This window comes from Thamnophis elegans, chromosome 2, assembly GCF_009769535.1.
Source record: "Thamnophis elegans isolate rThaEle1 chromosome 2, rThaEle1.pri, whole genome shotgun sequence".
Classification (NCBI taxonomy): domain Eukaryota; kingdom Metazoa; phylum Chordata; class Lepidosauria; order Squamata; family Colubridae; genus Thamnophis; species Thamnophis elegans.
Genome location: NC_045542.1, coordinates 153,514,552 through 153,528,588, shown reverse-complemented (window position 1 = coordinate 153,528,588; position 14,037 = coordinate 153,514,552). Strand labels below are relative to the sequence as shown.

Sequence of the window (14,037 nt, the reverse complement as noted above, 5' to 3'; positions counted from 1 at the left end):
CGCAATTTTGGTGTCAGCCTACATCTTCATTTGCTGCCTGCTGCCATGGAAACGATGGGAGGGGGAGCAATGGGCACTTGGACAGGGGTGGTGGTGGCGGGAATGTGCAGGAGGTGAAAGTGGAAATTTGCCAGCAGCAATGGAACTACCAGCTTGGATTTTGTTTACCATCCCCAAGGCCAACTGTCCTAGCTTTGGAATGCAGAAGGGAGGAACAGCATACCTGAATCAGAGACTTTCCCAAAACATCTTCTTGGCCGATGATTGGACTCTGGTTGCCTAGTTACAAAGGGTGGGGGGCTCTAAAGTTTGTTTCAGTTTGTTGTTTCACATGTTTTTGCTTCAGATAGTGTCTGACTTAGCTGTATTCTGTTCTTTACAAGTAAAGTATCTTTTCTCTATTTTTAAGGGAGTCGAGGGTTTTTCTTCCTAGGGATTGAATAGAGGCAGACCTGACACTTTAAGTGTCAACTTTAAGACTTGTTGGACCAACTGTGGCTGGCTGGGGAATTCTGGGAGTTGAAGTCCACAAGTCTTAAAGTTGCCAAGGTCGGAGATCCCGAGACGAATCAACCTTGTCCATTCTGTTATGTGGATAAATCTAACCAGAGATTTCCACTCCTCCCCCCGGGATGCTCCCCCAGAAAACCCAAACTCACGTACGTTGTCAGTCAAGGTGACATCAGCTCCTCGGGTAAGCAACATACGGATCACCTCAATGTGTTTGTGCTCGGCAGCCCAGATAATGGGGGTCCAACCTCCATTATCCTAAGCAAAAAACAAGAAGAACAAGTATTGTGTGAAGGCCAACAATCTGACTATTATAACACCTGGGAATTATTTTATCAATGATTAGAGAATAAATTGAAAAGTGGAAAAAAGCAGAGGAATGAAATAAGAAAATGTTTTAATAAAGTTAAATAAGTTGAGAGGATTGTTATAGTATTAGGTACAGTATATATTAGTATTAAGTTAAGAATAGATAAAATAATAAATATTCCTTGGTTACAATGTAAAGTAGAGAGTATACAGCTTATGTAACAGTGTAAATGTGCTGTCGTCTCAAAATAATGCAACACACAGCCATTAATGTCTAAACTGGTGGCAAGATATACTTAAATATTTACAAAATGTGAGGGGGTGTACTCACTTCTGTGATACACTGTAGCTGTAAACTGTAATTGTTATTGCATAAAATATTTGCACAAAATATATGTACCCAGACGACAGACTGTTTAATGGAAGATGATGTTTGAATTAAAAAAAAAACATTGTGTTAAGGCCCAGGGAGATCTGGGTGAAGCTGGTAGCCACTGTCAGCAACCGAGGAAAACAGCTTCCCCACTTACCTGGGCGTTGACGTCCACCTGTCCCGTGGAAAGGAGCAAGCTGACCATCTCCACATTTCCATTCTTGGCAGCATGATGAAGACAGGTAGATCCATCATCCTCCTTTTGGCAGTAACATCAGGGAGAATGAAATAGCATTAATTTAAGTTGCACGTAGGCACTTCCTCTCTCCGTAGTGATTCCCTCCCTACTTTTATCATTCTCATAAAACACTGATGGAATCCTGAACTCTAGTCCCACAAGAAGTGGCTTCACGCTTTGGATTTATGAACTACACTAATCTTTGTGTGATTCTGATTTTTTTTTTTTTTTGGCTTTATCTCAGGGTCTTTGATAATAAGCCCAGTCAATATGGTTTGTACCAGCCCATTCTGACAGGCTCAACAAACCATATGTCAACTCCTAAAGTTGCCCTAGGGAGGAAAGGGGGGGGAGTGCATTCCATACATACTTTCGGCTAGTTGGATCTCAGAGCAGATTTGGGAGGGATGCACCTCATTGCAGAATGTGATTTATGACACAGACAGAGGGAAGGGAAGGAACAGGGGTAAAGTTCAGCTATATTGCAAATAAGGCTAAGATCTGACTGCACAAAAAAGGCATTGTCAAAATGCTCCTAATAAATGACTGGTTTTCTTTTGAAATTTGACTCGAGGCTCAAGAATCAATTAGAGTATTTTTGGGAAACCTGACACCATGGTTGAAACAAACCCAGGGTAATATAAAGGTTTAACCCTGTCACTGAATAATTCTATTAAACCAGATGGAATAGCATTGTTAATCCAGGTTGTTGGAAATGTGTGGTCTGCTTTGGAAAAGGTAGCATTTTATGGAGCAATATATCTTACGATGGCAGAAATCAATCCTGTGATACCTTACAATAATATATCACATTGTTTATTTCAGTATTTCTCATATCTTGGCAACTTTAGGATGCATGGACTCCAATTCCCATACTCACCAGGGAATTCTGTGAGTTGAAATCTGCACATCTTAAAGTTGCCAAGGCTGAGAAATATAGAGGTTACAGTGGTGAACTAGTGACTATTGATTAAAAATATAAGATAGTTTTTTAAAAAAAAAATTCCTTTCTTAGTTTCTATGTTTGATTTTCTTAAGATGAAATACTGTTTTGTTACCCAAAACGATTTTTTTAAAGAAGCATTTCTGAGGCTGAATGTCACGTTTTTGAGGAAAAATTATTTCAATCGAGAGCAAGCCAATTAACACACATATATTTGCTTCTCTACCAAAATATGATTTTTCTCAAACATAACACACGGTGCAAAGAAATGATACCACCAGTTACTTCGTATATATTATGTTGAATAGTCTTGCCTTTTTAAAAGCAGCAAGACAACATAGAAATGAAATTATGGCGTACCAAAACAATTGAACACATGCGATTTCTTTTTGTCACACATCAATTAAGGGCACAGGACTGTTCCAGAAGAAAAAAGTTCCACTGACTCCCTTTAATAAAATATCCCCCACCTCACCCCATTCCACTCCCTTCCACACAGCTCTCCTTCCACCAAAAGATCATTTAAAAAATCATTTATCTCCTCACCTTTGTGTACACGCAGCCACCCCTCTTGACCAAGTAACGTGCTAGTTCCACATGGTTGTTCGCAACCGCTTCCATTAAAGGGGTTCTACGCAACTTGTCCACCGTATTTATGTTGGCTCCAGCCTGCCAGAGAAAACATTAATGATTTATTACTAATTGATTTGTTGACACGTTTAACTAGTATATAGGTAATCCAGTGCTTATACTTAGGACAACAAAAGTTTTCAATGCGAAACTGATTAAGGTTCGGTCAGTTTCAGCAGCAGTTGATTAGGTCTAATCAACTAATTAAGGCCCCAGAGCAGAGCTTGTTAATTAGCACATTTTAGGAAAGGGCTATGGACCGTATACCTTTTTCAACTCAAAAAGTTGGTGAAAGATGCTTATTTACAGGGCGGGGCATAACCTTTTCCTAGGGGGTCACAGCAAGATCGACAGCAGTTTACAACTTCCGCGACACCTCATTTTAAAGCCCATAAAAAACTGAATTGAATGAGCTATTAAATGTTAAATTTGCTTTAAGAATGGCTGGAAAATTCGATTCGGAAGAACAAAGGATCATTGACAGAATAAAATGCATTGCCTTTCGAGAGGCTCGCGATGCTGGAGCGACGTTTATCAATCGAAAATGGATTGCAAACAAATTGAAACGTCATCCGGATTGGGTTACTGATAATTGGAACAAAACAGCCCAAGAATGTTTCACAAAATTTGGAGAAGGGCGTCCTCTGCAACTGTCCCAAGAAAGCAAAGCCATCATTGCAACTGGCAGTCGCAAACAACGAAAAGGAAACCGAAAAGTGGCCCAAGAAATCCTTCAAATTCGTGGAAAACGAGTTGATCAAAGGACAATCGGCCGATATCGAGAACGAGAAGGTTTGAAGCCATTCCACGTCATTTGCAAACCATTGAAAACTCAAACACACGTTCAAGATCGGCTTTGGTTGTGCGATTGGTTGTCTGAATGGACCGAGGAAGATTTTCTTCATTTGGCGCCATCTGACGAATTCTTCGTTTATGCCATTCGAAAACCGAATTTCCAGAACGATCGAATTTGGGCTAAAGACGTCGACGACATCGCCAAACATGAACGATATCGACAAATCGTTCGCAATCCGACTTGCATCGGGATTTTCGTCATTTTCACAGCCAAGAAACTGCATTGGGTTTTGAAGGATAAAGGGGAATCCTGGGATGGCAGTTATTTCCGTGAGAAAATTTTATTGGAGAATGTCATTCCATTTCTCAGTGATCCAGACAATGTCTTGGTGGTTGGTGAGGCTGTCTTTCTTCATGACAAAGCTCCTTGCATGCGTGCAAATGCGACTCAGCAATTGTTAAAGGAAAACAATGTCGAATTTTGGGGCAATGACGTCTGGCCGGGAAATTCGCCAGATCTCAATCCGGCAGAGAACATTGGGGCCATAATTAAGGATGAAGTGGAAGCTCTGATGATTCAGGAGCAAGGTCAAAATCGATATTCGGTTGAAACTTTGAGAATGAATTTGGAAACTGTGTTGAAAAATCTGGAAAATCGAACGGAACTGTTTGAAGATTTGTTGTGTTCTTATCCACCTCGTTTGAATGCTGTTCGAAGGGCTAATGGTGGTCATACTGACTATTAAATCGTGTCAATAAACTCAGTTTTTGATGGGCTTTCGAATGGTGTATGAATTATTTGTGTTGTTATTACAAGTGTTGCTGTGACCCCCTAGGAAAAGGTTATGCCCCGCCCTGTACTTCTGGCTCAGGGGTTGATGTTGACACTCTTGTTAGGAATATAATCTAACGGTTGGGTTGGCAATATATAAATCATGTAACAATGTTGTATCTGTTTCTTTAAATCATACTGTAAAATGTGATTGGTTGCTGTTTTTCCTCAATCGGCCATAAGAGGGAGCCAGAATGTCTGTTAGCTCTCTGTTTTCTTAGATGCTGGGCTGAACTGATCTGAGTGCTGTGAGCTACTGTAAGTTTTGCAACTGTTAGCAAACTTTGTGTCCTGAACTGGTTACATGATACTGGACTATGTTATTTGGATTAACCCTTAACTGAAAGACATTGATGACTGACTGTCTTATCCGTGTATGACTTGGACTGTTTGATGGACTCTGATACCTCTATTTCCACGAAGGTAAAAGCCTATTTAAACTGCAGTGTCTCTGTATGCTGGTTTGTGTGTTCTCCAACACAACTCTCACAACGCTTCTCTGAACGCACTCGCTCTCCCAACGGGGAGCTTATCTAACAACTCTAAAAGTCAAGCCCAGGACATATTAAGGAAAAAAGAAAACCCAGTAGAACCCAAAGGCCCAGGTTTATACACACACACACACACACACACACACACCTGCAGCAAAACATGACAGATTTCCATGTAGCCCTTCTGTGCTGCAGCATGCAGTGGGAAACGCTTGCTTTGTTGCTCGGTCTGGAAATTGGGGTCTAAGCTGTCTACTGAGTGGGGGGGAAAAAAAGAGAGAGAGAAGATAAGTGACAATGAAAAAGAAAAGAGAACAAACACTTGTCCCAATTGCTAGATTCATGAAAAATAAAATGATAACCTTTAACCCCATAAGGAAACACTGAAAAAAATATCTCTCTTTCACAAACTCTTGACATCTGGCCAGGGAATTCTGGGAGTTGAAGTCCAGATATCTTAAAGTTGCTAAGGTTAGAAAAACACTTATAGAGGAAACTCAATAGAATCCCCTTATTCCTATTACGCAGGGTTGTCAAACGGAAGGCCCGGGGGCCGGGGCCGGCTTGCAGAATGCTTGAGCCACCCGGGAAACAGTAAGGAACCAGCCCGGGGTGCCTCTGCCAGCGAAAACAGAGCTCGGGAGCCCATTTTCGCTGGCAGAATGCTCAGGTCACCACCAGCTCCCTAGACAGAAGTGATATTGAGCTGGCCACGCCCACCCTGGTCACACACTCCCAGCCCCCCCCTCCCCGAGGTCAAACACAACCCTGATGCGGCCCTCAATGAAATCAAGTTTGACACCCCTTCTATTACTGGTCTCCGCATTCCCCATTCCAGCAGGGAAGTCACAACTTACACAACATCAGGACCACTTTCTGCAGTTCCCCTTGCTTAACGGAGAGATAGAGCTGACGCGGATGGAATCGCAGTTTCTTGCGCCTGGGAGTGATAGAGGAGAGAGGGATCAAAGAGAGTAAGGCAAATGAAGTTTGGAGAGGAAGGCAAACTGTGGGAGGCGAGAGGCAGGGCCGAAAGGGGAACTTTATTAAGTCTGTCATCTGCACCTCCATAACTGTCTGGTTTGGTTCTGCAACTGAACAAGGCAAACATAGACTTCAACGGATAATTAGAAATGCAGAAAAAACAATTACTGCCAACCTGCCTTCCATTGAGGACCTGTACACTGTACGAGTCAAAAAGAGGGCCGTGGAAATATCTACAGATCCCTCACATCCTGGACATAAATGGTTTCAACTTCTACCCTCAAAACAACTTAATAGGGCACTGCACACCAGAACAACTAGACACAAGGAGAGCTTTTTCCCTGAATGCCATCACTCTGCTTAACAACTAATTCCCACAACACTGTCAATAATTTACCAAGAATGTATTACTATTATTCTTCCCTTCCTTCCTTCCATCTATCTCTCCCCACTTACGACTATAACCATGTTGTTTGTATCTTTCAATTTATATTGTTTTTATTTGTTTCCTAGTACGATTGGATAGCTTATTAGTAACCTATGACTATCACTAAGTGTTGTATTTTTTTATTCTTGATGAATGTATTTTCATTCTTCTTATGTACGCTGAGAACTTATGTCAGACCTGCAGCCATGTTCCTTCTATTCCTCTATGCTGTTTCTATAGTGGGGAATTGGGAGCGGGGATAGCATGGAGTAGAATGTTATGTAGCCAAAATAAAATTCTTTTCTAGATTGCCAAGGTCATCGTTTGTCTTGGGACCTCTGCACCTGACCAGAACTGGATGGGTGGAACTGCCAGCATGGCAGTGGGAGATTGGACCATGGGATGGACTTGTGGGTGTGGGGGCAAGATCATGAACTTTAACTTGGGTGGGGAAAACTGAGAAGCTTCAGATTCAGGTTTTCCCAAATGGTTCTCTTAATAAATTGGAACTTTGAGAACACGTTGCCTTGGACTCTGATTTAATTTGGGATGCTATCTGGAACTCTGACAATATGCACCAAAGACAAATTCCTTGTGTGTCCAATCACACTTGGCCAATAAAGAATTCTATTCTATTCTATTCTATTCTATTCTATTCTATTCTATTCTATTCTATTCAAGCGTTCTCACCTTGCTTCGTTGCCAAGGCTGGACCTCTACTATCAAACTATGAATGTTTGCTAGACTAATGCTAACGATAGTCATAGTCTTACCATCAAGGCAGAGAAGGGGAGAACAGTGGCTTGCTTACCTTTCGGATTCCTGTACCACCAGGGCTCGCTCTAGCTGCTCCCGTCCAGCCCCTGTTGGCAATCCTTGTGCTGAAAGCACAGCCCCGTTAGGAAGGGTCAACTGTGGGCCTGCGCTATCAATACCTGGGCCCCCAAAGCCCACCGTATCGTCTGGTGGGTGTTCAACCCCAGAGCCCCCACGCATCCGAGCACTGAGGGAAGAAGGCCAAACAGAGCAATGAGGAAAATCCCAAGTTAAGAAATCGCAATGTTGTCATACAGGTAGTCCTCGACCTACGACCACAATTCAGCCACCAATTTCCGCTAAGCAAGACAAGGAGGTGAGTTTTGCCTTATTTCACAATTTTCTCTGCCACGGTTGTTAAGGGAATCACTGCCGTTGTTAAGTTAGTAACACGGTTGTGAAGTGAATCTGGCTTCCCCCCTTGACTTTGCTGGTCAGAAAGTCACAAAAGGGGATCGCATGACACCCACCCACCCCCGGGACACTGTAATCGTCATAGATATGAGCCAATTGGCAAGAGTCTGAGTTTTGATCGCGGGATTATGGGGATGCTACCAAAGTCTGTAAGTGTCGAAAACGCTCATATGTCACTTTTTCCAATACTTTGAATGGTCACTAAATAAACGGCTGTAAATCGAGGACTACCTGTATGTGGTGGCATCTTCAGCTAGAGCAGTGATGGCTGAACTTTTCGTCGCTGCGTGCCAAAAGAGCACACATGTGCACCCATAGTGTAATACACACACGACCTCTACGCATGCACCCTGAACAATGCCCCCTCCATGTCTGCCTCCCATGCATGCACACGCATCTCCCGCATGCACCCCGCCCCCCCGCGCGGCAGACACCTGAAAACCAGCTGGCTTGCGGGAGGCAGGCATGCATACACGGCGGAGCTGAGTTGGGACGGGGGCTTGCGTGCCCACAGAGAGGGCTCTGCATGCCATCCATGGCATGCCTGCCATAGGCTCGCCATCACGGAGCTAGAGTATGAAGAGGGAAGAGACTGATGAACTTGGAATTGCTGCAGTTGTGCGGCCCTCCCGAGCTCCATTTTCGCTGGCAGAGCGTTGCAGGAGGTCGATGGGCCTGCCGCTCTTTTTGCAACCGCCCCTTCGAGAAGGGGTGTGGTAGCTAGGGTTTGCAGGAACGACTTCCGCAAGGCCGTCCCACGTAGATAGCAGGGGCATGTGGGGGGCATGTTCCCCCCTGCCAGGAAATGGCAGGGACCGGCTATGCATGCATTTAAATATTTTCAGGGAGGGCTTATTTTGAGGAGAGGCCTTATTTTAGCGCAGATGCTCAAAAGCCCGATTGGGCTTATGTTGTGGCCCAGCAGGAGCCGTTGGAGTTGCCGATGGACTCCGATAGTGAGGACCCCTATGAGTCTGCTATGGAAGATGTGGAGGACCCTGGACTGGGTTCAGACTCTGAGCAGGGACCAGAGAGTCTGGTTGGCCACCAGGAGGTGCCTGAGGCATGGAGCAGTGGGGAAGATCAAAGGGAGTTTGTCCCTGACGCCAGGCAATGAAGGGCGGAGAAACGGAGGCAGCAGTTACGGAGACAGACTCATAAGAGATAATCAAGCCCAGGTGGTTGTGGCTTGGCCCCTCCAAAGAGAGTATTTAAGAAGTGACTTTGGGAGGAGTCCTTTTGCAGGACACAACTGTTCGTAGTAATCTGGAGAACACCTTGTCTGGTCTGCCTTGTGTTCCCATGTCTGTTGGAGTCTGGGTTGCTGCCAACGTCTCGCCAGTGAGTCATGTCTGGGCTTTCAGCCAACAGGATTATAATTGCTGCGAATAAAGAGTGGCAAACAGCTAAGCCTGTGTCTGCGTTCATTACCGGACGGAGGGGGGCCAGAACAGCTTATTATCCAGGGAGATCTTATTTCCAGGTAAACAGGATAGGTAGAATTCTAGTATGTCTTTGGGATCTGTTTCTTTACTTGGCCTACTTCAGAGGCCTGACATGATGTCACTGGAAAGTGTGAGGCTGAAAAACTTTGTGTACGTTATTTGTGGAGAACGGTGGAATGGAGGGATTTTTGAGTGGCAAATTTATATCAATCCTCCTAAGCCTTTGCTCAAAGTGGGCTCTTTTGCTGCCTGTGAGTTTTAGAAGTGCAACTTTTCTTTTATGGGATTTAGAAATAGGAAAGGAGAAATGGCTTTCCCCGCAGACAGTGGCAAAGGTGGAAGATTTCAAAGATCCAGTCAATTCTGTCCTTTGGATGAGTACAGCAGAGGTAGGGAACGATGGCCTCTTTATGACTCCCAGAATTCTTGAGCCAGCACGGAACTCAATTCCCAGAATCCTTCAGCATGGCTAGCTCAGGAATTCTGGGAGTTGAAGTCCCACAAGTCATAAAGGGGCCATAATTCCCCAACCCGTTTTACAGCTTGAGAGTGATACTAGAGAAGACCTTTGGCAATTAATTAAAAAGATTCCATTTGTAATTTTTTTTTAAAAATACACATCCTCTTATTTTCGGAAAACCCAGGGATTGGGATCCCTGCCAGACGCAGCCTACTCACCTGGGCTGGGTGGTGTCAGCACGGCCGGTGGATTCGGAAGCACCTTGGCTATGCGACGGTGGGATGGGGACAGGCGTGGAGGTGTCCGCCTTGGCTATGGTGATTTCTTGCGCCTCCGAAGCGTCCTCTCCACAATGTGGACAGAAGATCATGCCATTGAGCTGGGAAACGCAGGCCTTGTGGAAGCGATGGGCCACACGGAAGTCCGGGTGGCACTCCAGAAAGGTGCCCTGAGAAAAAGGAAAAAACAGCCATCAGGGATCTGACGGTCTGGCCACGCCTTGTGTATATTAGCGCTCAGAAACAATTCCCAGGATTCCTCCACTGGCCAAGCTCGCAAAGACTGCTGGGGATTGTAGTTTCCCAACATTTAGGTGGTTACTGGATAGTAACCAACATTGGAATTGACAACCAAGCTTGCTAGAAATGACAGAGTTGAATCTTCAGGAAGAGAAGATATGAAAATCCAACCTGTGCCATCAGTAAGCAGCCAAATTCTCCAGGATGACCAGGCCTACGTGTAACTGAAGCCTGGTGTTCTCCACTTTCCTGATCCACCTGGCCAGGCTTTCTTCTAATTGACCTTGAGGCCTTGGCTCAAAATGGCCACCAATGGCAATTCAGGTAGAGACAGTCACAGGACTGCGCTCTGCCCCTCAAAGGTCCCCAGAGGGTGGATGGTGACCCTCTCACCCCATTATCAGGTCCCCACACGCCTGCCGATTTTCGTTCCTCACCGCCGTGCAGAAGTAGCCACATCCAGGGCAGCAGTGATGCTTCACCATCCGGGCGCGATGGGTTTCACACAGGACCATGAGGGGAACCCGGCTGGAGGGACGCATCGTTTCTTGCTTCAAGATGCTGCTGCTGCAGCCATTTAGCTGTAAAGGCAGAAAGGAGATGTCTCCCATTTTTTGTGGGCCAGCTGCCACTGAGGTAATTTATTAGGGTAATGTTTCAAACTTGGTGACTTTTAAGATGTATGGACTTCAACTCCCAGAATTCCTCAGTCAACCAATAGTCAGACCTGGAAGCCATCTTTTTACCTTTGGGACTTCAGGCCTGCCACATTTTCTACTGTGGGGAAATGGGAGGGGGGGATTATACAGAGTGTGGGTGATGTATAGTGAAAATAACATTCTTTTCTCAGAGAGTCAAGGACACCTTGTCCTGCAGCTGCCATGAGGTTACTGGGCGATATCTCCAATTTTGGATGGTGCCTGATTGGACCATGTGATGGACTGCTGGGTAGGGATTTGAACTTTCACTTGGGTGGGGAAAACCCGAGAACTTTCAGATTCAGGTTTTCCCAGATGCGCCAATCTGACATCTCTAATAAAATGGAACTTTTGAAGAACTTTTCAACTCAAGCCTTGGAGTCCTCTTTCATTGGGGGAGGGGTTTTTTGGAGCCGTGACAACATGCTGGCTGGGGAATTCTGGGAGTTGAAGTTCACAGGTCTTAAAACGCCTCAGATTGAGAAACACTGCATTGGGCGCTAAGCTACACTGTTTCAGACAGCAGGAGACACTCAGCTGAGCAAAAGACGACCCATTTCATTCAGATGGCAAGCTTGCCATCTTCAGCTAAAACTTAACATCAAAGTTCAGCTTACAAATTGGGTTGAGGGCTGATTTGTACTGGACAGAATCCTTTGTCAGGCCTGCAGTTACATTCCTTTTAGGATCTTTGGCTTGCCACGCTCTCTATTATTTTACTATGCTGTTTCATTAGTGGGGTAATTGGGAGGGGGAATAGTAAGGAGTAGAATGTGTTGTCGTCAAAATAAAACATTCCTTTCTAGAAGCCCAAGGTCATCCTTTGTCTCTGCACCTCTGCACCTGACCGGAACTAGATGGGTGGAAATCCCAGCATGGCAGTGGAAGATTGGATCATGTGATGGACTTGTGGGTGTGGGGGCAAGATCATGAACTTTCAAATGGGTGGAAAACCCAGGAAGCTTTCAGATTCGGATTTTCCACAGATGTACCAACATGTCTCTCTTATTAAATTGGAACTTCGATGAAAGCTGTGCCTTGAACTCTTGATTTAATTCTGGGTGATATCTGGAACATCCTTATTATCATTATTTAGAAGCAACAGAGGGGCTGCAAAGAATGTTTTGACTTACAAATCAATAGGGCAAAATGGAAAGGACTTCCATAAGGCCACCTGGAGCCTCTTCCTCCCAGATCTCCTATCCTTGCTTACCTCCCCATCAGCACTCTCGGTTGCCATGCACTGATTTCCAGCCTGCTGGCTAAGACGCTCAATGGTTGGGGCTTCCATGCGGCAAGAACACAACGGAAGTTCCTCAAATCGTTCCGTTTCCAGCGAACTTGTCTCATTAGACACACCTGGGAAGGGGGAGAAGATGATAATGCCTCTCCTGGGGAAAGCCTACTTGTCAGCCATGCAGGTCCATGTTCTTTGCCTCTCTCTATCACTTGGGCATCCCAAAGTTTATTAGATGCTCTAAATTGGGGGTCTCCTACCTTGGCCACTTTGTGGACTTCAACTCCCAGAATTCCTCAGCCAGCCATGATCTGAAGATCATGATCCCAGCTGGCTGAGGCATTCTGGGAGTTGAAGTCCACAAGTTGTGAGGTGGCCAAGGTTGGAGATCCCTGCTGTAAATTTTAAGACACCCGTGTCTTGAGCTTGAAGAGAAGATGGCGGCGTCTCCATGTACAAATACAAATGCAACTGTTCTTCAACAGTGGCGATTGGAGAGGAACTTCTACAGCAGACCCGAGCATTTTATGGCTCCTGGGCCACATCTGGCCCTTTGGCTATTCCTGTCTGACGCCCATGGATTGGTTTTAAAAGTGACTATTTCTTTTCAAATTACATATGTGCTTGCATGCATGCCTACACACTTTCACACCTTATTGATTCAGGCTTTCACAACTGTCCCAGCTTTTCATGTGGCCTCTTGAGAAAATTAACTGTTCTATAGTATAAGAAGGGACTACACTAGCAAGAGCATTCAGGCTTATATTCTGCTCCATAACATTTTACAACACTTCCTGGGAAGCTTACAATGGAACCATTATTTGCATTATTGCCCTCAACAATCTGGGTCATCCTTTTACCCACCTCGGAAGGATAGAAGGCCGAGTCAACAGCACTTAGACTTATATACCGCTTCACAAGCTTTACAGCCCTCTCTAAAGCGGTTTACAGAGTCAGCCTATTGTGCCCAACAATCTGGATCCTCATTTTACCCACCTCGGAAGGATAGAAGGCCGAGTCAACAGCACTTAGACTTATATACCGCTTCACATGCTTTACAGCCCTCTCTAAAGCGGTTTACAGAGTCAGCCTATTGTGCCCAACAATCTGGGTCCTCATTTTACCCACCTCGGAAGGATGGAAAGCTGAGACAATATCCAAGCCCATCAGGATCGAACTGCATGCTATGGACAAAGTTTGCCTGCAATACTGCACTCTGACCACTGTGCCCCCCTGAATTCTTAGCTGCAGTAGCTTAAGGAGTTGGGGGATCAACTTATTGCTCTGGCAGCAACTTCCCCTCTCCCAATTCTGGGTTTTAAATCAACACAACCCTTCTCAATGGGGCAACTTCCCCTGAGTTTGCAGGCTCTCCTCAACTTATGGCTCCATTAACGATATAGCCACAAACCACAAACGATGCAGGATGATTTGCTGTTGAGGTAGGAGCAGGTGGAATGGAACAAACCCAAATTGTAAAAAAAAAAAGACAGCAATAATAGCACTAGCAATAGCACTTAAGACATATATTGCTTCATAGTGCTTTTACAGCTCTCTCTAAGCGGTTTACAGAGAAAGCATATTGCCCGCAACAATTTGGGTCCTCATTTTACCGACCTCGGAAGGAGGGAAGGCTGAGTCAACCTTGAGCCTGGTAAGATTCGATCTGCCAAACTGCTGGCAGCTGGCAGGCAGCAGAAGTAACCTGCAGTACTGCACTCTAACCACTGTGCCACCTCAGCTGTTTTAAGATTATTTGGGGGAGGCAATGTTCAAAAGTTACCCCAAACCCCACTCTCTTTCCTCTGTTCTGATTGCCAGACATGTCTTGACATTTTTTTCTTTTTATAGTCAACAATTCTCACTTGCACAGTACAGTGAAAGCTGTGAACAATTCTCCCCTTTAAAAAAGGAAAC

The 14,037-nt window shown here is 45.0% G+C and overlaps 1 protein-coding gene across 2 annotated transcripts in view; it reads right to left on the bottom strand.

Annotated features, from left to right (window-relative positions):
- The window catches only part of EHMT2 (euchromatic histone lysine methyltransferase 2), a 42,459-nt gene that overhangs the window by 14,508 nt on the left and 13,914 nt on the right, over positions 1–14,037 (bottom strand). For both annotated transcript variants that reach the window (XM_032210670.1, XM_032210669.1), the window contains exons 10-18: positions 12,097–12,242; positions 10,623–10,766; positions 9,886–10,115; positions 7,344–7,535; positions 5,979–6,061; positions 5,270–5,376; positions 2,920–3,042; positions 1,350–1,451; positions 664–768 (exon numbers count right to left, since the gene is read on the bottom strand). In XM_032210670.1, coding sequence (XP_032066561.1) covers positions 664–768; positions 1,350–1,451; positions 2,920–3,042; positions 5,270–5,376; positions 5,979–6,061; positions 7,344–7,535; positions 9,886–10,115; positions 10,623–10,766; positions 12,097–12,242 — 1,232 coding nt within the window. The remainder of the gene's footprint in view (positions 1–663; positions 769–1,349; positions 1,452–2,919; positions 3,043–5,269; positions 5,377–5,978; positions 6,062–7,343; positions 7,536–9,885; positions 10,116–10,622; positions 10,767–12,096; positions 12,243–14,037) is intronic.